At 45.4% G+C, this 24,042-nt stretch overlaps 1 protein-coding gene across 8 annotated transcripts in view; it reads right to left on the bottom strand.

Annotated features, from left to right (window-relative positions):
* GTF2I (general transcription factor IIi) overlaps positions 1 to 24,042 on the bottom strand; it is a 109,366-nt gene that overhangs the window by 3,393 nt on the left and 81,931 nt on the right. For all 8 annotated transcript variants that reach the window (XM_042922187.1, XM_042922191.1, XM_042922189.1 and 5 more), the window contains 14 exons: positions 20,851 to 21,034; positions 19,145 to 19,203; positions 15,357 to 15,428; positions 14,151 to 14,334; positions 13,449 to 13,507; positions 12,708 to 12,782; positions 8,902 to 9,003; positions 8,077 to 8,142; positions 7,137 to 7,320; positions 5,634 to 5,692; positions 5,043 to 5,123; positions 3,619 to 3,702; positions 3,082 to 3,265; positions 1,852 to 1,880 (listed from right to left, as the gene is read on the bottom strand). In XM_042922187.1, coding sequence (XP_042778121.1) covers positions 1,852 to 1,880; positions 3,082 to 3,265; positions 3,619 to 3,702; positions 5,043 to 5,123; positions 5,634 to 5,692; positions 7,137 to 7,320; positions 8,077 to 8,142; positions 8,902 to 9,003; positions 12,708 to 12,782; positions 13,449 to 13,507; positions 14,151 to 14,334; positions 15,357 to 15,428; positions 19,145 to 19,203; positions 20,851 to 21,034 — 1,422 coding nt within the window. The remainder of the gene's footprint in view (positions 1 to 1,851; positions 1,881 to 3,081; positions 3,266 to 3,618; positions 3,703 to 5,042; positions 5,124 to 5,633; positions 5,693 to 7,136; positions 7,321 to 8,076; positions 8,143 to 8,901; positions 9,004 to 12,707; positions 12,783 to 13,448; positions 13,508 to 14,150; positions 14,335 to 15,356; positions 15,429 to 19,144; positions 19,204 to 20,850; positions 21,035 to 24,042) is intronic.

Raw genomic sequence — 24,042 nt, 5'->3', positions numbered from 1 at the left:
CAGGCACTATTTTCCTATGACAAGAAGGGAACACAAGAGTTCTGGCATGTCCCATCAGAAGAACTAATTTATAGTAATTACTGGAAAATTCTATTATAGACTACTGCACAAGGATGAGAACAAAATTGAACATTTTAAACAAAGTTAAGGGGGCTAGGAGGTTTAAAATACAATGCTCTTTGAACCTAACAGTTATACAGAAGACAGATGAATTGGGATTAATAATTAAAAAAAAAAAGAAAAAATCCAGGGACGCCTGGGTGGCTCAGTCAGTTGAGTGACTTCGGCTTAGGTCACGATCTCGCAGTTTATGAGTTCGAGCCCCGAGTCAGGCTCTGTGCTGACAGCTCGGAGCCCGGAGCCTGCTTTGGATTCTGTGTCTCCCTCTCAATCTCTCTCTCTCTCTCTCTGCCCCTCCCCTACTCATGCTCTGTCTCTCCCTCTCTCTCTTTTAAAAATAAACATTTAAAAAAAAGAAAAAAAAAGAGGAAAAAATTATCATGGGGTTTCTTTAAATGACCAAATTCCCTGGTGTGATCCAAGCTGAATGTCACACAGATGATGAAAATATCTATGAAGCAAGGTGTGTGTCCTCTTTCATTACTGACATCACCACGGACTAACACACTTGGCCCAGACAGAGAATAAGAAAAACAGAACCTATGAAAAAAAAGTCATGGTTTGGGGGTACAATCAAACGAACACATTTTGTGATAAAGTGAAACCCAAAACTTGGGAGGCAGAGGAGACAGAACGAAATCCAGGACACTGAAGAGTGGAGCCCCCAGCGGGATGAACGGCTTGAGGACAGGGGGGCAGGCAGCACCTACAGTCCCTGCGTGATTTCCCAGGTCGGCTGGAGCGGGGCCACGCTGCTGCTCCGTGGGCCCCCAAAACTCCTGAACACTAAATTGAAGAGGCTCCCCACTTTCCCAGTGAACAGACTACAGACTGAGTACTCAAAGTAGAGGGGTTTTAGAGAGTTATAAAAATAATGCCAATTGGAAAAAAGACTGAAATGCTAACGGTACCGGGAAAGAGAATGTTCACTTTTGAAACATTTCAATGAAGTCGGCAGAACCTAAAACATACCAGCACATGTATATACAGTGTTTGCTAAAAATACAACTTAAAATGATAAGAACATCAAGGAATTGGAAGAACGGACATATATACATTTGCTGGTGCAACAACGTTGGAGAGCACATCGTGCCAGATGGAGGCTTGACCAGGAACGGAAGCAAGGTACGGCTCATTAAAGATCTACTTATCTAGCACAGTGATTACACAGTAACAGTAAAGTTACTGCGGTAATAGTATCGAATACAGATTGTATTTCCTGAGCACATAAAGTACTGCTCTGGGTTAGGGGTCAACAAACTTTTTCATCAAGAGCTAGGTGATTGCCTATTTCAGGATTTGCAGGGGACGATGCTCTCTGTTACAGCTCCCAACTCCGCCTAAGCAAACAGGCCTTCTTGGAAACGTTCTTTTTACCTCCCCCTCCGCCCGCAATAAAACTTTATTTACAAACACAGGCAACAACTCTCTGATCCCCGTTTAAGAGGTCTGACACGTAATGAGTCATTTAAAATGCTCTAAAGCTCTCAATATGGGTACTAACATCACCATTTTAGGAACAAATAAAGTGAGATTTAAAAGCTCAACAAGTGACCCCATTTCACATGTGTAACGTGCACAGTGCTTTTACACTGAGGCTAAAACCCCAACTTCGCCCAGTTGCTGCTGTAGGTGAACGGAAATATCTACCGTGTGAGCAAAGTGCAAGTGCACACAGTCTCGCACACCCCGCACAGGACGAAACAAAAAGACTTCATGAAATTTACTCACGGTTATTAATCACAAGTCCCGGAAATGGTCTGAAGAGAGAAACAAATGGGGTAACCGTTTATTTTTACTCTACAAGCAGTTACATGTACATTCAGCTTATCTCACTAACTTGTAACTCATGTCACTTACGTGTCACAACGAGCACTGTTACCAACTACGTTTCAATCTCACACTTTTTAATCTATGGACACACAGACACGTGAAGAACTCTACAGGCCATTATTAGAAAAGGCCACAGTAAAGACGGTGAGAAGAGAACAGCAGTGAAGAAGAAAGAAGAGAGGAATTCCGGCAGCAGGGTCTAACGGAAGCAGGCTTTTACCGAGACCCCCGGGGAGGAGCACGGATGACAGACTCAGGTTAAGTGGGACAAAAACTGGGGGAAGATGAGCGCATGCCAGGAAGGAACCTAGGGAGAGGTTACCACGTGAGCTAGCTCCCAGAGCCAGACCTGAAGGACCTGTACCGGACACAGTGGGAACCTGGCAATGAGCTGACTGGGAGGATCTCGTGACAGCCACGTTTCTGGGAGGTGGGAGGAGCGTAAAGACGCCACGGATGCGTGCTCGGGCAGCTGGGAAGGAGGACACCTACTGCCAACCTCCTGGGACGGGCGCACGGTAAGGAATGGAATTCCCGACGGGGTTGGCGAGGAGGTACGATCATCGCTCCCAACGCTGTGGATAAGGAGCTGATGCTCTCAAAGGTGACAACCCACACTATTGTTGTGCAGACAAGGAAGGAAACAAAAGGACCTGGCTGACTTGGGGTCAGACTCGACTGCCCGGAGCCTGCGATGACGGGCCCGAGACACGGGCTGGCCATTTTTCCTTAATGGGCCAGACAGTAAATATTTCAGGCTTTGCAGACGACGCTGTCTCCGTCCCAATGACTCAGTGTTACCCCTGTACCCTGAGAGCGGCGGTCGGCACTATGGACACAAGTGCATGGCACGGTGTCTTAATACAACTTTATAAGATAAACAGGTAGTGGGCTGGATTTGGTCCACAGGCGACGGTTTGCTAACCCCTTGCCTTAAAAACCAGAGAATCCAGAGTCAGCCCAGGGAGAAGAGAACCTCACAGTAAGATAACTGAAGTATTTTACGTGTTTCCCTTCGCCACATGGTGAGCTGGACTCTACTATTCCCTAGGCCTACATTCTGGAAGACGACGTAGCCTCATGGTCTGCAGATTCATTCTTCCAAACAAGCAGGGAGCTCTCACTTACCGAATGACTGTGAATTTAATGAACTCGGCAGAATCTAAGATCCTTCTCATGGAGCTGATTTCCAGGTAACTGGGGGCTTTGAATGACACTCCAGGAGGCATGCCGTCAACCACCACACAGCCAGGGTTAATTGTGATTTTCCTGTAGGGAACTTTCACAGGGAAACCCATACCAATAGCTTCACCTAGGACAAGACAAACAGCACAAAAGCACAGATTAACCTGTCATCTTAGAAGCGGCTAAAAAGCACAGGACCAACATTTAAACACGGTCTCCGCTGTTAATAAAGGCAATGCACACGACAAGCAACCTTACCTTTGAACCTCAGTTCTGGTCACTTTGATATCGACCTGATGGTCAAGAGTCTGACAGAGCTAAGGTTTCCTTAGGAAAGAACTTTAGAGCAACTCAAACACTTACGTTGAAAGCTTATTTCCTTGCATAACGGGAAATAACAACTATCTGAGCCTAAGCTACAGTCCAGTACTGGAACACCCAAGCTCACCACAAGCAGCACCCTGCAAATGCAGAACTCACCGAATTTCCGACTGAAGAGGTCGTTCACTTGCTCTCTGAGCTGTCTCGCTTTTTCGACTTTTGACAGCCTTTCATTATCATCATCTAGAAAAGGTGAGAGGACAGTTCTAGCTTAATAATGCAATTAAAAAATTTTTTAAACGTTTATTAATTTTTGAGAGACAGAGTGTGAATGGGGGAGGGCAGAGAGAGGGAGACACAGAATCAGAAGCAGGCTCCAGGCTCTTAGCTGTTAGCACAGAGACTGACACTGGGCTCAAACCCACAAACTGTGAGATCATGACCTGAGGTGAAGTCGGATACTTAACTGAGCCACCCAGGCGCCTCAATAATGCAATTTTAAAGTATTTAAAAAAATTTTTTTTAATGTTTATTTTTGAGAGAGAGAGGGAGACAGAGTGTGAGTGGGGGAGGGGGAGAGAAAGAGAGAGGGAGACACAGAATCCGAAGCAGGCTTCAGGCTCTGAGCTGTCAGCACAGAGCCCAACACAGGGCTCAAACCCACAAACTATGAGATCATGACCTGAGCCAAAGTCGGATGTTCAGCCGACTGAGCACCGACAGGTGCCCCTAAAGTATTTTTTTTTTAATTTTTTTTTTTTAACGTTTATTTATTTTTGAGACAGAGAGAGACAAAGCATGAATGGGGGAGGGTCAGAGAGAGGGAGACACAGAATCTGAAACAGGCTCCAGGCTCTGAGCTGTCAGCACAGACCCCGACGCGGGGCTCGAACTCACGGACCGCGAGATCATGACCTGAGCCGAAGTCGGCCGCTTAACCGACTGAGCCACCCAGGCGCCCCCCTAAAGTATTTTTTTAATGTCTATTTAATTACGGTGAGAGAGAGAGAGAGAGAGAGAGAGAGAGAGAAGTGAGTGCGCAGGAGCAGGGGAGGGGCAGAGAGAGAATCCCAAACAGGCTCTGTGCTGACAGCTCAGAGCCTGATGCAAGGCTTGATCTCATGAGCTGTGATCAAGATCAGAGCTGGACGCTCAACCGAGGCACCCCGGTGCCCCAATAATGCAAGTTTAATTCCAAGTCAAATTTTACGTGCTGAGTCAACCTGCTTTATGTTTTTGGAAGACTGAAGTATTTTACACTACTCAAGATTAAAACAACTTAACCAAATGATTTGAGTATGACAGCAACCTGAAAATGCTAAGCCTTTATTCCTGTTATGAAGAGCTTCACCTGCTCTCTTGTACGGATTTCCTAAACAAGACGCGAGGTACTAGCTCATGCCGCATTCGGTAACCTCCTAGAGCGTTCTGCAAAGCAACCAATGAGATGATGTGTTTGGTGAGCGCTTTCTGAAGGGCAGGCGGGGACGCAGTGCTGCACAGGGCGAGCACCGGGAACCTGTCTACTCTAACACCCAAAGAAGGAAAACCCGACTAACGAGATAAAGGCAGAGAAACCATACCTGGAATCGTCACCTGAATGATGTTAAGATCTTCAACACCAGATGCAGTAGTATTAACATTGGGCGATGAATTTATTTTTCCTTAACATAGAAACATCAGATCAGAGTGTACACAGAATAGACTCAAATCCTCTCTACTCATGTGCTTACGATCCAGACTCCGCAAGATAGTATTTAACCTAACTTTGTTCAATGCTTGTTCCTTTTTATGGTCTATTTTGTCATTCTGTGGTATTAAGCTTCTTTAAAGACTTTCTCCCCCTCGCCACCTTTTCTTTCTTGTTGGGATTAGCATAGCACCAGACACACAGAGATTCTCATTCGTTAAACAGACTCCAAATCATAAACCAGTCACAACCCCACTTTATTTTTCTCAAAGTGGGCTCCACGCCCAGCACGGAGCCCAACACAGGGCTTGCACTAACTTATGACCCTGAGATCAAGACCTGAGCTGAGATCGAGAGTCGAGACGCTTAACCGAACTGAGCCACCCAGCTGCCCCTCAACCACAACGCTCTGGATTTCGTGGCAGTAGGCCACGGCTGGGAGAGGGGCTGCGAACGGCACGTTTCCTGTAGCAAGGACACTCACTCGGAGGGCTCTTCGAGGAGGATGTGCTCTCCTTAATTGCGGTCTCAAACATTTCAGGCCTGCAACACGAGAAGAGAGGAAAAAACCATGTTTGCTAATAATCTGATAAGAAAACGTTAAACTTTCAACAAAATTAAAAAAACCATTTACTTTCTGTAAATACACATTCCAACTGTTAGGAATGGAAAAACAGAAAGAACAGCGCCTCAACGAAAGGAACGTATACAAAAAGACCAATTATACTTATGATCGTAACACCTGCCCTGCCCTCCCGAGCTTAAATTAGGGGCTTCTTCGCCCAGTTTCCACTCTACCCTGGAAGGATCCAGTGCTAGACTTGAGAATGGAGAGAGGGAGCAAGGCTGCACATGGGCAGCACGGAACCATAAGCATGAGTCTTTCTCTATTCAGTAGAAGCCGAGGCCTTCACTACTTACTGCCAGACCTCTGCAGACCCCAAAAGGTAGCCATTGCACTTGGTGGTGTTGCCTTCGAGTATTTGCCAACACTGCTGTGGGACTCCAAAGCAAGCACTAATAAATGGAACCTCAAAGTCACTGCAATTAATTTCAGATAATGCTTAAGCACCAATGAGTATTTTTAAATTCCAATTATTCCCCCCTATCTCAGTGGTGTTGGCCTAATTCATAGACCTCCAAGGCAAACAGAAATGAAAAACATTCTGTAAGCTGGAGAAGGAACAGGGCTCCACAAGACTCAACTACTACTCACCTTCCAGCAGCATCGACCAGCAAAATACGACGACGGTTGATTTCAACAAAATCAAGTTGTTAGGCCCTCTGGCAACCTACAGCCCTCCTTCCCTATTTTAACCAATTATGGAGAACGTGAAAGGTCCTCAGAGGTACAGTTTAAAGAGTTTTGGATCCTACAGCTAATTTGGCCACAAAGCTGAATCCGTGCGCCAGTCCGGCTGTGCCCTAGTACCAACTCGTTTCGTCTGCACGTCCTTACTTTATTTTTTGAAGTTAAAAAATTTTTCAGGGGCGCCTGGGTGGCTCAGTCGGTTAAGCGTCTGACTTCAGCTCAGGTCATGACCTCACCGTTTGTGAGTTCGAGCCCCGCGTCGGGCTCCGTGCTGACAGCTCAGAGCCTGGAGCCTGCTTCGGATTCTGTATCTTCCTCTCTCTCTCTCTCTCTCTCTCTCTCTCTCTCTCTCTCTCTCTCTCTGCCCCTACCTCTGCTCATGCTCTGTCTCTTTTTCTTTTAAAAATAAATAAAGGTTAAAAAAACTTTTTTAACTTTTTAACTTCTTTCTTAACTTTTAGAGAGAGGGAAAGAGAAATAAAGAAAGAATGTGTGCCCATGTTCGCACGTGGGACAGAGAGAGAGGAAGAGAGAGAATCCTAAGCGGCCTCCACATTCCGCTCAAGTCTCGGCATGGGACTTGATCTCACAAACCGTGAGCTCCTGACCGGAGCCGAGATCTAGAGTTGGACACTTAACTGACTGAGCCACCCAGGCGCCCCTGAATGTCCTTACTTTTTAATGATGAACTTGATTTTGGCCTTGTTTCTGAGTATCTTCTCCAGCCTCGGGATGCCAAAAGTAGACGGCCGCCGGAAGGGTACACCCTCAGGCAGGCCCTCCACATAGAAGTCTTCTGGGAAAGACTCAAATAATGCAAACGGCACTTTCACAGCTTGCTTGAGGCCAAGAGCTTCGCCTGTAAGAGACACACACGTTTCTTTTATTGCTCACATTTGCCACTTTCCTAAATTCAACCTTTTTAAAAATGCATTTTAAATCAGTTTATAGATAAGAAAATTACTCTTTTTTTAAGAAAAATATTTTAATTATAGAAAAATAGGTTCAATTTTGCAGTGCTCAGAAAAGTGGGAGAGATGATGGAATTCATGCTTGTGAAACCCACTTTCTTTAATGTTTATTTATTTTTGAGAGAGACCGTCAGTCAGAGTGTAAGCAGGGGAGGGGCAGAGAGAGGGAGACACAGAATCCGAAGCAGGCTCCAGGCTCCGAGCTGTCAGCACAGAGCCTAATGCGGGGCTCGAACTCATGAACTGTGAGATCATGACCTGAGCCGAAGTTGGGCACTTAACCTACTGAGCCACCCAGGCGCCCCAAACCCAAACACTTTCGATGACAGTAATATTAAAAACAATCTTTTTTTTTTTTTTTTTTAGTGTATTTATTTTTTGAGAGAGAGCAAGCAGTGGAGTGGCAGAGCGAGAGGGAAAGAGGGCATCCCACTGTCAGCACAGAGCCTGATGTGGGGCTCAAACTCACGAACTGTGAGATCATGACCTGAGTCAAAATCAAGAGTCGGACGCTTAACCAACTGAGCCACAGGCACCCCAATGATAGTAATATTCAAATACTGAACATTTTATTTTGTGCACATTCTTCTATTTGAAAAAGCTACCATATATATTTTAATACTCATCTTTCAAAATGACCTTACCGCATTTTTCATTGAAAAGATTTTCAACTTTCTGTTTTAGGTCTGTGATCTTGGCATTCCAGGCCTCTGCAAGTAAAAACCAAGACAGTTATTAGTAATACTTACCAAAATACGTCCACGCTCAGGCATTTCTCATTTTATTGTGTGTTTTTAAGAAGTACAGAATAAAAAAAACACAGGTTTTTAGCACAGTCAGGTCTGACAACTACTGTAATCCTACATCATTCAACTGTTTTATTGTTACTAATATACTGGCCACAAATAAATGACATAGGCTAAAATAAAAAACAAATGAATACCAAGAAACCTTCCAAAAAAACAATTACAGCATCTACTATCTGCCTACTATCTACCCTGCAAATAATTTAGTATTTATAATCCTCATAATAATCTCATGAAGCAGGAACATTATCCCCATTTTACAGATCTAGAAACTGAGGCACAGGGGTTAAGTAACTATTACAATGCCTTTAATAGCTATTATACACGGACTTACCAGATAGAAAACAACTCACCTAAAAAATTAAAGTATTTGTATTGTTTCCTTTTATTTAAAATTTTTTTTAATATTTATGTATTTATTTTTGAGAAAAAAGAGAGAGGGTGCACAAGCGGGAAAAGGCAGAAGAGTGGGAGACCCAGAATCTGAAGCAGGTTCCAGGCTCCGAGCTGTCAGCACAGCGCCTGATACGGGGCTCGAACCCACAAACCGTGAGATCATGACCTGAGCCCAAGTCGTACGCTTAACCGTCAGCCACCCAGGCACCCGGATTGGTTCCTTTTATTTAAAATGATGAAAGTAAGAAAAAGAAAATCCATATTTACCAAAGGAAAACTCTCTCCCTCGAGGCTTGAAGGGAACATTAGAACCATTAGTCTGAGTAGGGGTTCGAACTGCTGAGGTTTGAGGGTTGTTGTTATTAGGGCCTAAAGAAGAATTAAAAGAGAATCCTGATCAATGCATGCATTCAATCACATTTAAGTACTGCTTACACTTTCTCTGGGACACGTGCCCAAAAAACAAAGTGACACTCAAACAGCACACAAGCATGGCGCAGTGGAAATGGGCAGGACGCACGGTGTCACAGCCCTCCCTCCACTTGTTTATCTACTGCCGTCCCTACAGTCAGTCATTTTTGCCCCAAACGTAATCAATTTTCTGGAACATCGGAGGTGCCCTCGCTTCACTTTGTGCGTCCCCGTGCCCTCTGGAGCCATTGAGTTTTTGGTCAGCTATGTTTGCTCACCTTCCTTTCAACCCTTACTTAACCACAGCTGCAGGTGCGAAGGTCTTTCCTTTGGACACTCTAGCTGACTCTGGAAACACCCTTCCTTTGAATTCTGGGTACAATTTAGAAACAATGTTATAGGAAACCGCTTTCTTCCACTGAATGTAAGGAGGGTTAGCTTAGGTTATTCTTAATAAACCCCAAGCCCTGAGTCTTCTTTATGTAGGGTCACCTAATGCTTAAATAATAAGCTGATTTTTTTTTTTTTAATGTTTTATTTATTTTTGAGACAGACAGAGAGACAGAGCATGAGCAGGGGAGGCGCAGAGAGACAGGGAGACACAGAATCCGAAGCAGGCTCCGGGCTCCGAGCCGTCAGCCCAGAGCCCGACGCGGGGCTCAAACTCACGGACCGCGAGATCATGACCTGAGCCGAAGTCGGACGCCCAACCGACTGAGCCACCCAGGCGCCCCATTAATAAGCTGATTTTAATCTTAAGCCAGCCAGCAATTTTTAAACAGTAAGGAAAATAGCCAAAACAATGGGAAAATAAAAAGAAATTAAGTTTATTCAGATTTCTTTAGAAAACAACCAATATTCTAAAGATTCAGCTTCAAACTCTGAATTTCCCGACTTGCAGAAATATCTGTATAGGCTCTGGACTTTCACCTAAACTACCTTTCTACGGAGTTACCTACTTCCTATGCTTATCTTCACATAAAAGACTTCTGCTTGGGGAACGGTCTGCAGTGACACTGCCACAGCTAAAGGTGCACACGGTCACTGTCCCAAGCACATTATGTGTTTTAACTAACTTAGTGTCCACTTCAACCATGGAGAAACGGAGTCCCAGGGGCTATGTAATTTGCAGTCGACCGCACGGCGGCCAAGGTACGGAGGCGGGATAACCGTCGGAGTCTGGCTCCTTGGTCTCCACCACCACGTGGTCTCTCTGATGTGCTCGCAGACCCGAACTTGAGTCTTTCCTACGTCTGGGCAAGGGTGGCCTCAGCACGGGTGCGGCCACTTCCACCTGCTGTACTTAGCCTGGATGTACACGGCCTCAGAAAACCCTCACGAGTGTCAGAGGCGATGACGTGACTCAAGATGAAATGTATCTGTGATTCTCTATAAAACGTCAAGATGCAACATTCTACTCTAGTTATTTCAGAGCTCGTGAGTCAAAACGACAGCTTCTTCAAGACGGCAAGGTGATGAGAGCCCAGGGACTCTGGGCTAGCTGGCTCCAGCAGCCTGGTTTAGCCGGCAGGTATACCCACACAGAGGCCATCAGGCCAGCAGGCCACCCTGTCACCACGGCCCTCCAACAGGCTACTAGAGGCACCCAGCCCACACCTCTGCTTCTAACTGGATGCTGGCGATTCTAACAGGGTGAGACAGGGAGACACTTGTGGTCGGCAGACAGAACTGAGCGGATGAAAGTATCCAGCTCTTACCCTACGTGAATAAAGCAGCATTCACGCTTATGGTTACGTGAAATAACACCACACACCCACCACCCAGCTACATTTAAAATAACGACAACGTCAAGTACGGCGAGGATGTGAGGCAACTGGAATGCACGTATCCCTGGCAGGAGTATGCAACGAGAAAACCACTTTGGAAGATTGTTTGGCAGTTTCACAGAAGGCTAACAACTCCCCGATTCTCGACTACATAACCCTCGAGGGGAGGAGGGCGTATACCGCACTTTGTACACAAACGTTTGCAGCATCGTTTTTAGACAAGGCTGGAAACAAACCCGAATGTCCACTGACAAATGTATCAACAAAACATGGTGAATCCACGCCACGGAGGAACACTCAGCACTAAAAATGGAGTGCTAAAATGCCGCATAAAACGTAAATCTGAGAGTGTTAGATGGAGAAAAAGCATCTGACCATAAAAAAAATAGATACAGTAGGACTCCACTTACAGAAGATTCCAGAACAGGCAAAAGTATTCCACGGTGACAAAAAAACAGAGCAGTGGTGGCCAGGGGGCCGGGCTGGGGGGTGGGGTGGGGGGGACTGGCTGCTGAGGAGCACGGGGGCATCCCAGGGTGGTGGATGTGTTCCAGAAGCTGACTGAAGTAGTGGGACAAACATGTCTCAAAACTCAAACTGTACAATCACAATGGGTGCATTTTACTAGGTCGAAATTATACCTAATACATTTATTTCTTAAAGTTAAAAACTCCCAAACCAGCACAATTTATTATTTAAAACAGAATATTAGTACAGTGCAAACAAAATACCACCCACCCACCCCCGGCCATAAATTGGCAGAATGTTCCTGGACACGGACACAGCTCTTCACTAAATAAATCCCCTTAAATACTACATCGGCCTCTGCAGACAATGGGTCCAGGCAGGGCTGATACTGTATCTCCTCTGTGTCTTGCTTTGCACGTACACCTAATCCCAGAAGCTCCACTGGTCATCCCGTATCCGTGAAAGAAGGGACAAGAGGAAACCGAGAAGCCAGTCTCCTAATTTCTGAGCTACTAAAGGGTAATCTACTTTCAAAATTTCTTTTAGGTAAGAAAAACATGCATCTCCCTCTTTGTAAAGTCACAGTTGGTTACAATAGAATACAATCTTAAAACTGTACTTGGTAAGCTTACTTCTATAGACCCAATCATATTAACTCTTTATTTCTCTGTTTCTCTAACCTGTAACTCCTAACCAAGAGCTTACCTATACTCTCATTTTAAGTAGGCTCCCTGCCCACGTGGGGCTTGAACTCACGGCCCTGGGACCAACAGCTGCATGCTCTACCAGGTGCCCCCCCGAGATAACAAAATGGGGGCTGAGGCGCCACCTAGTACTGTAAACCATTAACACAAAACTTGAGGTTATGTGACAACAAAGAATCATCCTACTGAAGCGGGCCCTTCTTTCTGTGTTAATTGCAGAGACAGAGGGTAGTAACCATCCCGGACAGCAGGCGGAGAGCCACCTATACGGGGTGAAGTACTCTAACCCCGTGAACCTGCAAAGATGAGTCCCTCCACAGACCCCCTGGGAGTGGAGAAGGAGTTAGTTTGAAGATGTAGGAACGAGTTTAATCCAAGGCACTGCTGTTTCAACCATACCTCAACTCTTTACTGCAAAGAATAGGAAAAAAAAAAGAGAGGAGGAAAGAACCCTACGTATTGCTCTCTGCACCCTTTACTTTATTAGGAGGAAAGAAAAGCCTCTCAGGGATCGTCCTGCAAGCAGATTGCAATGTGCTCCAAGAACACCACGTGGACCGTTGGGAAATTCTGAATAGGAACAGTTCTGAAATTTACAAGAGGCAGCTCTTCACACCTAAGCCCAGTTTTGTAAAAATTCATTTGCATAAAAACAAACTGTAAACTGAAGAATCATCAGAAACCTACCCCAGGGTGGCCTTACCTTCCACAGTGACCTCAATTTCAGGAACTTTTGAATTACTCCCAGGGCTTCGTGGTCTTTTTGGGGACTGCAAGGCTGTAAAATAAGCACACGATTACTTCTGTGTCCTGTAAAAAACAAACAAACAAACAAACAAACAAACAAACAACCCAGAAGCAGAGTGTGCCAAACACCCAGGCGCCTGGGTGGCTCAGTTAAGCGTCCGACTTCGGCTCAGGTCACGATCTCACCATTCGTGAGTTCGAGCCCCGTGTCGGGCTGTGTGCTTACAGCTCGGAACCTGAAGCCTGCATCGGATTCTGTGGGTCCCTCTCTCTCTCTGCTCCTCCCCTGCTCACACTCTCTCTCTCTCAAAAATAAACATAAAAAAGAAAAATTAAAAGAAAAAAGAAGAAAGAAAGCAGAGTATTAAAATTTATACAGTCTGGATTTTTTGGAGGAAACCGAAAGGATTCAATTGGAAGTTTAATCCTCCACTGAGTCTCAACAAAGCTGTGGACACGTGAATGAAGGAGGACTGCAAACATGAAATTTTCAACAAAATGTTAAAAAAGAAAAAGGGGTGGTGGTAGTTATGGGGGGTCCATTACATAAAACACCTGGGGGTGGGGGGGAGCAAGCAAACAAACAAACCGAAAGCCCCAAAAAGATACTGGCCAATGATTCCGTGTGACTTAGGTCATGTCGATAAAGAATGTTTTAATGCACTGAGGTTAATAAAGAGTATATATCATGTCTTACCTTTAGTGTTTATTTTGCTAGCCATTCCCGGAGGCAAATAGGAGATAACTAGTTCAGGTCTAGAAAGAAAACCAAGAAACATTACAAGAGCCAGGACACGATACTGGTCTTCACAGACCGTAAGCATCATCATGACCAGAGATTTTGTTACTAAAGGCTATCATCATGTAATACACAATTAATTCTGTGTATTACAGAATTAATTACCGCCCCCCCCAAGGTAATCTGCTACTTGGTTTTATGAAGAGTAAATGACTTCTTTCCTGAAAATGAAAATTCACTAACACCAGTTTAGTTGCTGCAACAGTGGAAATTCTGCAGACGTGTAAGTAAGGAACATAATTGTGGGAATTCAGCTGCGCACAAGCTTAATGAGGAATAACGGAGCAGAGAAAAATCTGACTCTTCACCCTCTACTCAGCATTTGGGAATGCTCAAGAGTCAGCACAGCGTCTCTGCCCAAGCTGAACACCACCCCTGCGAGGCAGGTGTTAGCATTCTCCTTGTACTGACGGAGATCAAGTACAGGTTAAGGGATGTGCAAAGGCAGCAGCCAATGCCAGGACCGCAGCTCAGAGCTGTGTCTTCCCATCACGGACTACAAAGCCTTAGGGGTCGCCTGTAGCCAGAAAAAACTTTAAATAGAAACAGAACGTTACTGTTTTAATTCCAGGAATGACTACAGTGGCAAATCGAACTTACTTTTTAACAACAAACTTGATTTTATTACTCCCACGGACAATCCTTTCAAGTCGTGGGATTCCAAACCAGGTAGGGCTTCGGAAGGGAATTCCTTCTGGCAAGCCTTCTACATAAAGGAACTCGGGGTTTGATTCAAACACAGGGTATGGTACTTTTACTGCCTCTGTGAGTCCAAGAGCTTGAGCTGCAGGTGAGGAGAACATAACGTGCGGAAGGTAACATTTTACAGACATTCTTTTATTTTTGTCTGCAATCTTAATAATAAGCTTTTTAAATAACAAAAACCCTTATCTTATCAAGGTGTATTTGACATATAACATTATACTACTTTCAGATGTACAACAGAATGACTGGTATTTGTACAAACTGCAAAATGATCACAAGAAGTCGAGCTAACATCCTGGCATTCTCAAATGTGTTATGCAAAAATTCCCTACCACCTAGCAATCTCCGCTCACCATTATCTTTTTTTAAGGGGGAGCCTCCACTCAATTATTGGAAGCATTCCGCGTAGTGTACCGTGCAAAACTGAAGAAAGGGCCTAAAAAATAAGTACTTGTAAAAAGAACATTCTAGCCAAAGTGATCTCTGTGCTCTGTGCAGAAACGAACTACGGGCCATTTCACGCCCAAAGAGACAAGTGGGCCGTTGAAAGACGAGAGCCGTATGCGGTGCACCTAAGCAGAGCTCATCACGTTACATCAGAGGCAGAGGCGGCAGATTCCAGATCCAGGCCACAGAACGTTCACACCAGGTACAAAAATGACGGATGGGAAGGCCCCAGGGACACTGCTGTCACTCCCACTCCTTACTTCCTTTTCCATGACAGACACACACCCAATCAACTGAAACACTCCTGCTGAATCTCCTCAGAATCCTCAAGACAGCGGTCAACAGCTAGCTGTCACCAAATCTAAGCTGAAACAAACGGGACTTATTTGCCACCCGTGTGTGGTAGCCGGACTCGAAGTGCAGACGGTGGGGCGGAGATCCCCCCACCCCCCGCGCCCCAGCTTCTCCCCACCACACACCACACAACTGAATCCAAGAGAAATAAAGTAAGGTACTCAGGGTAAGGAGCAGACATCAACTAAAACCCAGTTTCTGGGACCTTCCTTCCGTAGGTTCTGTAGTGCTATCATTCATTCAGAACCTGCCTTTCATTTAGGTTTCTAAACTAAGACATAATCACTGGGTTTTACTTACCAAATTTCAAATTAAAAATCTCCTCCACTTGCTTCCGTAGCTTGGTAATTCTGACATTCCAATCTTCTTTGACTAGAAAGCAAAAATAAACGTAATTAACAATGTTTCCTTCTTGGTGCGGACACACAACTAGGTTGGATGCCACTCTTCTCAGTGATGTTCTTTTTTACATTTTTTTTTTTTAACATTTATTTATTTTTGAGACAGAGAGAGACAGAGCATGAACGGGGGAGGGTCAGAGAGAGAGGGAGACACAGAATCTGAAATAGGCTCCAGGCTCCGAGCTGTCAGCACAGAGCCCGACGCGGGGCTCGAACTCAAAAACCATGAGATCATGACCTGAGCCGAAGTCGGAAGCTTACGCGACTGAGCCACCCAGGCGCCCCAGTGATGTTCTTTTTTAAAAGACTGAGATGTATCTCATATACAACACTGTGGCAGTTTAGGGAGCACAATCCAGTGACACTCTTCATTCGATTTCGTTTACAAACAAAAACTTTGGGTCTTAAGGAGAAAAAGGATTCCCTGTACCTGTCAAATAGCAGAACTTCAGGAAGATGGAATTCAAGTATCAGTTCACACTGTCAACAAAGAACGTGCCGGCGAGACTGCTCTCGGCGAGTGCTTTACAAGTGGCTCCTCCGTGGAGACCCAGCACAGGATCCTGACAGGTCAAGGAGGACCAGCTGGTACAGAGCCAGGCTTCCCATGCCAGGTTCAACCATATTTCAATTATATTTGAAATCATAATTATATTTGCTTCAATTATATTTGCTTTCTATACAGACATCCTTGTTTTATCAAACGGATGTGTGGCTAGAAATCCGTAGAAAGCAAAACTTCATTATTCACAGAAATAAATGGTAGGAATACATGTTAAAGGGATTAGTGAGACGTCACTAAACACTCACATCTATAATCTGGTTTATTTCTTTACCCCTGTTTACAAGACAACCATCCCCTTAAAAATTTTTTTTTGTTTTTAATTTTTATTTTAAGTAGGCTCCACACCCAACCTGGGGCTCAAGAGTCACACCCTCTACCGACTGAGCCAGCCAAGTGCCAGGACAACCATCCCCTTTTAAATGTAAATAAAAATACAGGGAAATGGGCCATTATGGAAGACACATAGGAGGTCACTTACTTGAAAAGACACTCAGGTCTTATTTGATGGAGCTGTGGATGGAGAGGGCCTTGGAGGCACTATTAGGTGATGGGAGAGGCTGGACAAATAAAGGAGGGAAGGAAAGAGAGAGAGAGAGAGAGAGAGAGAGAGAGAGAGAGAGAGAGAGAGAGAGAGAAGGGTGGGGAAGGCAGAGAGCAAGGGTCACATTTGGCGTGGAAGGGGTCTAGGGGTCTGTGTCTTCGGACAAAGGCAGTGGGAGATGCTGGGCAAGTTCTGGAAATGCTACTAAAGGTCAGTGGTTTCGGAAAACCTTGCAACACACTGTTCACTCTTACTGTAGAAGTACTTTAAAACTGTTCCTTTCAACGAAATCCTAGCATCTCAAGGGTTTACTATGGTGTGCCTCAACCGTTCAGCCGGAGGACGTATGTTTGGTACAAACCAAATTTGAAATATTCCTACAAAGACATCCAGATCCCCTTCTCCACGGTCAAGGGCTTCTGCTCACCTACCCAGTTCCTGCCTCACCCAACACCTCCTTAGAACAGCTGGTACCTGCCATTCTAATGCAAGAAGACGTCTGAGCTACTTCGGGAATCAAGTGACCCTTCCTGTTCTGCCCCTTCAAAGCTCAGTTACCTGGCTAACTCCAAGACTTTCTCACGTGTGCCACCATGCAAATCTTTTACCAAACGGAGGGCAGAGTGTCCCCACGGCGTATTTAAGCCTACAGCTTTTACCGGATTGTGTGTCATTCCAAGAATTAAGTCGACCTCTTGAACGGCAGAACTAAATTCTGTCGTGCAGTGAGACTTGAGCTGGGCCAGCAAAAGACTAGTGCCTGGTTCACTGGCAGACATTTGCCAACTTTAACTCTTGCCAAGATCACCTATGAATGGTGGAAGGCCAAGTATTATTAATGATTCAGATTACCGAGATTTTTCTTTCGATGACGGGCTTTTCGGCCATCTATGTCAGAAGACAACAGATCAAGTACTGCTAAAAACGGGGCCTCTCAATCCGTGGCGCCGGGCACGTATCGAACATCCTCAGGTTTGCAGTCACGATCAGAATTATTAAGAAGTGATCACATTGGGGCACCTGGGCTGCTCAGTCGGTTAAGCAGCCGACTTCAGCTCAGGCCGTGATCTCGCAGGCCGTGAGTTCGAGCCCCACATCGAGCTCTGTGCTGACGGCTCAGAGCCTGGAGCCTGTTTCGGATTCTGTGTCTCCCTCTCTCTCTGCCCCTCCCCCGCTCACACTCTGTCTCTGTCTCTCAAAAAGAAAGAAACGTTACAAAAAAAAAAAAGTGATCACATTAATCACAACCTTGAATTGACATCTGCCTGGAGAAACGAAGACTCATACAGAGACTTCCATCATATTCATGCTAATCCACGTTAATCCGGTTCAACCCTGGGGAATACTTCCTATTACTTCCCTCAGCAAAAGTCTAAGTCATCTCCAATCTTCAGGTCATTACCAATACTGTTTCTTTGCCTAAATCAACAGCAGGCTGAGGAGGTCGTCATGTGGATTCTTGATGCTCAACTGATCACACTGTTTTCCCCGCAGGATTTGGGGCACAGGAGAATTCTGTTTCCCTTGTACAATATTTCTCAATCACTTTGCACGTGGTTATAAACACAAATGACTTTACAACATAGCCGGCTTACTGGCTGACCTTCACCAGTTGCCCCCAGGTACTCTCAGAGCTGAGGGATCAGTATGTTGACCTTCATTTTTTAATTAATTAATTGTTTTAAAATATTTTTATTTTTAACTAAACTCCACACCCAAAGTGGGACTTGAACTCACAACCCCAAGATCAAGAGTCACAGGCTCCACCGACTGAGCCAGCCAGGCGCCCCTGAAGGATCTGTAGCTTAGTACAGGTATCTTGTATACCATAGCATGTATGGTAAATACCGCAATATTCACCAGAACAATTAGCTGGCCAAGTTCAGAAACGGCCACTACTTCTTGGCAACAGAAGTCTGTAACACTGTAGAAGACGTGCGAGCTGGGGTCACTTTTCCTGGCCTTATGCAGCGGTCAACAAAAAGATGGCAAAGAAATAAAGGCTGCCTTATAGCTCCAATGGAGGAAATAAAACCATTCACACAGCTGAGCCGGAGAGCCCAAGGTTCTGCTGGGCTACGGGGTCAGTGCAGCTGCTGCGATCACAGCCGTGCCGTTAGGACAACAGGCTGCGCGAATAAAGACGAAGGCTGGGATCTGCACGGTCGGCCGCACCGGCCACACGTGGCAGCCAAGCACTTGAAATGTGGCCGCCGCGGTGAGATGCGCTCCCAGTGCAACGTATGCGCCAGAGATTCGCCTGGTCGTGTGTTTACCCACACGGGTCGGGCTACCAGAAACACCAGAACGACACACGTCACGTCCGGCCACCAGAAAATTCAAAATGACACACGTGGCTTCATCTGTGAGGCACATTATACGTCTACTGAACCCCACTGATCTAAACACACCGCCGAACTCTCTGAGTTTGTGCTGATAAATCAAGAGGACGGTGAGTGTCAAGTGTCCACGTATGACTGGGGGGCGGGGGGAGGAAAGACAAGTACATCACTTTAAAAGATCGTAAAAAAGTTTAAAAAACACTGATCCAGTTTTTACAAGGGACTCACAACTATCTTACCTGGGGTATTCGTTCTCGGCTGAGTGACTTCAGTAGTACTGTGAGTCAGAAGCTCCGGTCTGTAAGAACGCGGCGGAAGTTAGTAACGAGAGCGCGGGAACACCCTGAAGGCCCTCCCCACGCGGCTGTGCACTGCCAACGATTTCCAACATGGATCATCCCGCCTTCATTTCCAGTGGGGGAAAATCGTTCTGAGGACGCGATCATTTTGAAAACAGCAATTTGCACAGCTTCAGGTTTAGAACCGGTGTGTCTTCAAAGGCATTAGGTACTCAACTTTGCAAAATAGTTGGCTTTTGGCCCCAAACAGTTCAACCTGCCATTTCTAAAACCTCAGAGGAACGCCCTCCTAATAAAGCTCGAAATACCTATGTGTGTTGTCCTAAAGATCCCTCTCCCCGACACGGTGCGACCCAGTGATCACGTAGACAAATGCACGGGCCCCAGAGAGTAAGCCAGACCTATGGATTCTACCCCTATCGCACCCTTCTGTAGTAAAGACAGCCCTTCTGTATCCTCTCCCTGCCCCCCAATCATCCATTCTGCTACCTTCAAAATCAAGCCAGAAGAATCCTTTTAAAATGCAAATCCAAATTATTATTTTTTTTTTAATTTTGTTTTTTTAACGTTTATTTATTTTTGAGACAGAGAGAGACACAGCATGAACGGGGGAGGGGCAGAGAGAGAGGGAGACACAGAATCGGAAGCAAGCTCCAGGCTTTGAGCCGTCAGCACAGAGCCCGACGCGGGGCTCGAACTCGCGGACCGCGAGATCGTGACCTGAGCTGAAGTCGGACGCTTAACCGACTGAGCCACCCAGGCGCCCCCCAAATTATTATTTTTATTTACAGTAATTTTTTTTAATGTATATTTATTTTTGAGAGAGAGGGAAACGCAGTGTGTGTGTTGGAGCAAACATGAGTGGGGGAAGGGCAGAGAGAGACAGAGGATCCAAAGCAGGCTCTGTGCTGACAGCTCAGAGCCGGATGCGTGGCTCAAATCCACAAGCCGAGAGATCATGACCAGAGTTGAAGTCAGATGCTTAACCAACTGAGCCACCCATGTGCCCTCACCATTTTTATTTTTACAGGAAGCTCTACACCCAACGCTGGGCTTGAACTCGCAACTCTAAGATCAAGAGCTGCACGCTATGTTGACTGAGCCTCCCGCAGGAACCCCTCCAAATCATTTTAAGTGGAACTGGCTTTAAAACCTTTTAATTACTCCGCTGACAGTGTAGGACAGAAGGCCTTCATCCGCGCGCCCACGTCGGCCTGGCTTACCACGCCATACCCACAAGGCACCACCACGTCCACCCAGAATGGTGCGGTTATGTGACACTTCCCTTCTCTACTTTTATTGTTTCCTTCATTTGAAGCCCCCTTCCCACTACTGTTCGTGCACAACTGTCCGACCTCCCCGCCACCCTTACCTCCTCCCCCAAAGCACCTAGTAACACCTTATTGCATGTATCTCTAAAATAAGCCTCCCGAGGACAGGGTTCCTGTTGGGCCCGGTTTTGTCTCTCTGGTGCCTGGTACTAAATAAACACCTGCACAAGGAATGAATCTAAATGCAACACACCTGAAGTTTTAATATGGAGAGTAAGTCCAACTGAGAGAGGAACAAAAGACCTGCTTTCATCAAATTTATAAATCTTTTCTTAAGGACAACATTACATTTGTTTCTGGAGATCATTATCTTACCTTTTAATAACAAACTTAATTCGATTGCCCACTTGAATGATCTTCTCCAGCCTTGGGATTCCGTACCACGAGGGACTTCTGAAAGGAATGTTTTCGGGTAGTCCTTCCACGTAGAGGTCATTAGGATGTGCTTCAAATTTCTGGTAAGGTACAGCCTTGGCCTCCGTGCTCCCCAACGCTTCCGCTTTACACAGGAAAAAACAATGCAGGAGACTAAGTTTCTGTTGAAATCACAGTTGAGTACGATCCTAAGCAAGGTACAGGTCAACTTTTTGAAAAGTCTGGAAACACACCCAAGAAATGCTGAAATAGACCCAAGTCAGCAAATGCAAGCTGTAAGTGGCCCGTGATCACGAGGTAACTTTCGGTGGAGTTGAGTCTCCTGAATCTAAGGCAACTTTTATAGTGCTACGGTCTCATAAACCAACTGTCAATATTGAGAAATAAAAGGATAAGAATACTACCACAGAGGACAAAGAATGTAACTCAAATACTACTTTTCCCAATATTTAGAGGGAGGCTTTTGCTACTTCATGCTTTGTGCAGGTGATACTCCGTTTACTGGTTCCCTCACACAAAGTGATTTCAGGCTATACTTTTACTTGTACTGCAACCATGAGACTGATGTTCTTTACCCCTTAAACCACACGAGTGTGGCATTTTAAAAGGAAATAACTTCTACAAAGAATTCACGGAATGGGAAATAAAGACAGTAAGCAGAGATTGGTTTACATTAAAAGAAGTGTTATCAACCAAAGCCAATGCATGAATCTTGTTTAGATCCAGACTCAACAACAACTTTTAAAGGTACTTTCCGGATGAATGAGGGAATTCAGAAAAGGACTGGACAGGAGTGGGTACAAAGGAACGGCTAATTGTGTCAGGCGTGACAGTGACACCGTGGCTGTGTTACGAAAATGAAAGCACTACTCATGGAGGCACACTGAACACAACATAAATGGCACAGGGCCTGGGATTTGCTTTATAATGCTCTTACGAAGGAAAGACAGGAAAGATGAGCAGTGTGGAAAAATCTTAACGATCAATGAGTCTGAAAAATAGGTATATAGGAACGCAACGCAGTTTTTCTACTTTTGAATAGGTAGAGAATTGTAATTTTAAAATATAAAATGCAATTTCTAATCTCTGCTCTGAAAACACATCTGAACAGAGCTCTAAAAAAAGGTCTTCTCCTTCCTTATTTCATTAGCACCAAATCAGAAGGGCTCAAGTATAGGCTCTCTCTTTCTCTCTCTCTTTTTAAATATTTATTTTTGAGAGAGAGAGAGAGCGAGCGAGAGAGAGAGCACGTGCATGCAAGCTGGGGAGGGGCAGAGAGAGGGAGGTAGAAGGGTGTGAAGCAGGCTCCATGCTGTCAGCACAGAGCCTGATGTGGGGCTTGAACTCACAAACCATTGTGAGATCATAACCTGACCCAAAGTCGGACACTTAACTGACCGAGCCACCCAGGTGCCCTTAGACCTCTTTGATATAAAAGCAAAGCATGTATATTTGAAAAACCACACGCACTGTAACAAAAATCATGACTGTTAAAAGAAACATTCCTTTAAGAAATATGGTAAAGTCTTTCACACCGCGCCTGGGAGAGATCTATAATGTGATGTGTAAAACAATAATTATTATTTGGTGAAACACATTAGCAAAAAAAAAAAAAAAAAAAAAGAATATAATCATAATTCTAACAAACTTCCTATGAAATAAAAAAGAATCAACTGCTGGAGTGGAGCCAGGAAGAGCAGAAGTTATGGGGAAAGGGGAAGAAGGGCAGCTGCACTGGCTGGTCATCAGTGAGGCTTCCCCTACAGAAAAGAACAATCCGCCTGTCTCCCTGTTGCCCCCTTTCCCACAGGCCATTCAACACCTTCTTGCATATGAAACGTTCACGTGTTGCTCTGCGGTGCATCTTCCCTCATCCGGGGGACGGGCACTGCCTCCTGCCCCACTGGGTTGTCGGCACCTGCAGCCTGGGCATTCACGGACGCCAAATGCCTAAAACTGATAATGCTGCTGGGGCAGGGAAACTTTCAAGACTTAGGATGCTTGATACTTCTGGAAAATGTAAGCTTTCCTCTTTTCCCTTCAGGAACCTTAAAGAAAGCAGCAAATCTCTCTAAAGTAGCTACAGTCCCAGACTCACCGAAGGCCACGAGCAAAAACAAAACTAGCTCGACTTTCACCGTTTACACTACAACAACACATAAGCTCTTACCTATTTTCTTAGGTCTGACACAATGCCAAAATATTTTCCACCGGCCACTGTTCACGGGAGTACATGAGCTCGTCAACGGCCTCCTCCTTCCACGAGGCTTGCTTGGTAAGCATCAGTGGTGCTAAGAGGTTTGGCCGGCTGCTTTCCCAAGCTCAACTTCCAGAAGCACACACCAGGGCAAAATTTAAGCCTGTTTGTGCAGATACTCGTGAACTATACTGACACTGTGGTGGCTTCTCTAATGATGAACAATGTTCTTCACCTGATTCATTTTACTAAATGCCTTGGAAATATACTGATTTTTTTTTATTAAAAAAATTTTTTTTGACGTTTTATTTATTTTTGAGAGACAGAGTGTGAGCAGGGGAGGGGCAGAGAGAGAGAAGGAGACACAGAAACTGAAGTAGGCTCCAGGCTCCGAGCTGTCAGCACAGAGCCCGACGCAGGGCTGGAACCCAAGGACGATGAGACCATGATCTGAGCCAAAATCAGATGCTTAACTGACTGAGCCACCCAGGTGCCCCAGAAATATACCAATTTTTAAAGTGGTTAAGATTCCTTAGTTTCTAGCTCATTAGCTGATTTCCAACCAGCTGATTTCTAAGAGGAGAGAACGTGTCACTGAGGTCCTGTATTCATGCTGCGCAGTCCAGAACACGGATCAGGAGGAACAACTTAAAATCCGGACTTCCACAACGCCTTCAATTCTCAGGCAAACAGCAAGTACACGGATCCTGCGCATGACAGTCCTCAGGGACCCAAGTTTGTAGCTGCCATCTGAGCTGCACCTACAGGCTGGTTTATTGGGTCCTTTAAGACCCGGTGCCAGGAGCCCCTTCTGGAACCCGCGGGGCAAACAGAGTCCTCACCCAGGAGTCTTGGCTTTTTTGTGGTAGAACTCAAAGGGATTCTTTCACAGCACAGCGAGAACCGCCGCCGTCCTGAGCCACCCCCGCCCTCCC

This window comes from Panthera leo, chromosome E3, assembly GCF_018350215.1.
Source record: "Panthera leo isolate Ple1 chromosome E3, P.leo_Ple1_pat1.1, whole genome shotgun sequence".
NCBI lineage: Eukaryota > Metazoa > Chordata > Mammalia > Carnivora > Felidae > Panthera > Panthera leo.
Note: the sequence above shows the minus strand (reverse complement) of the source record. Positions and strands in the feature narration are given on the sequence as shown.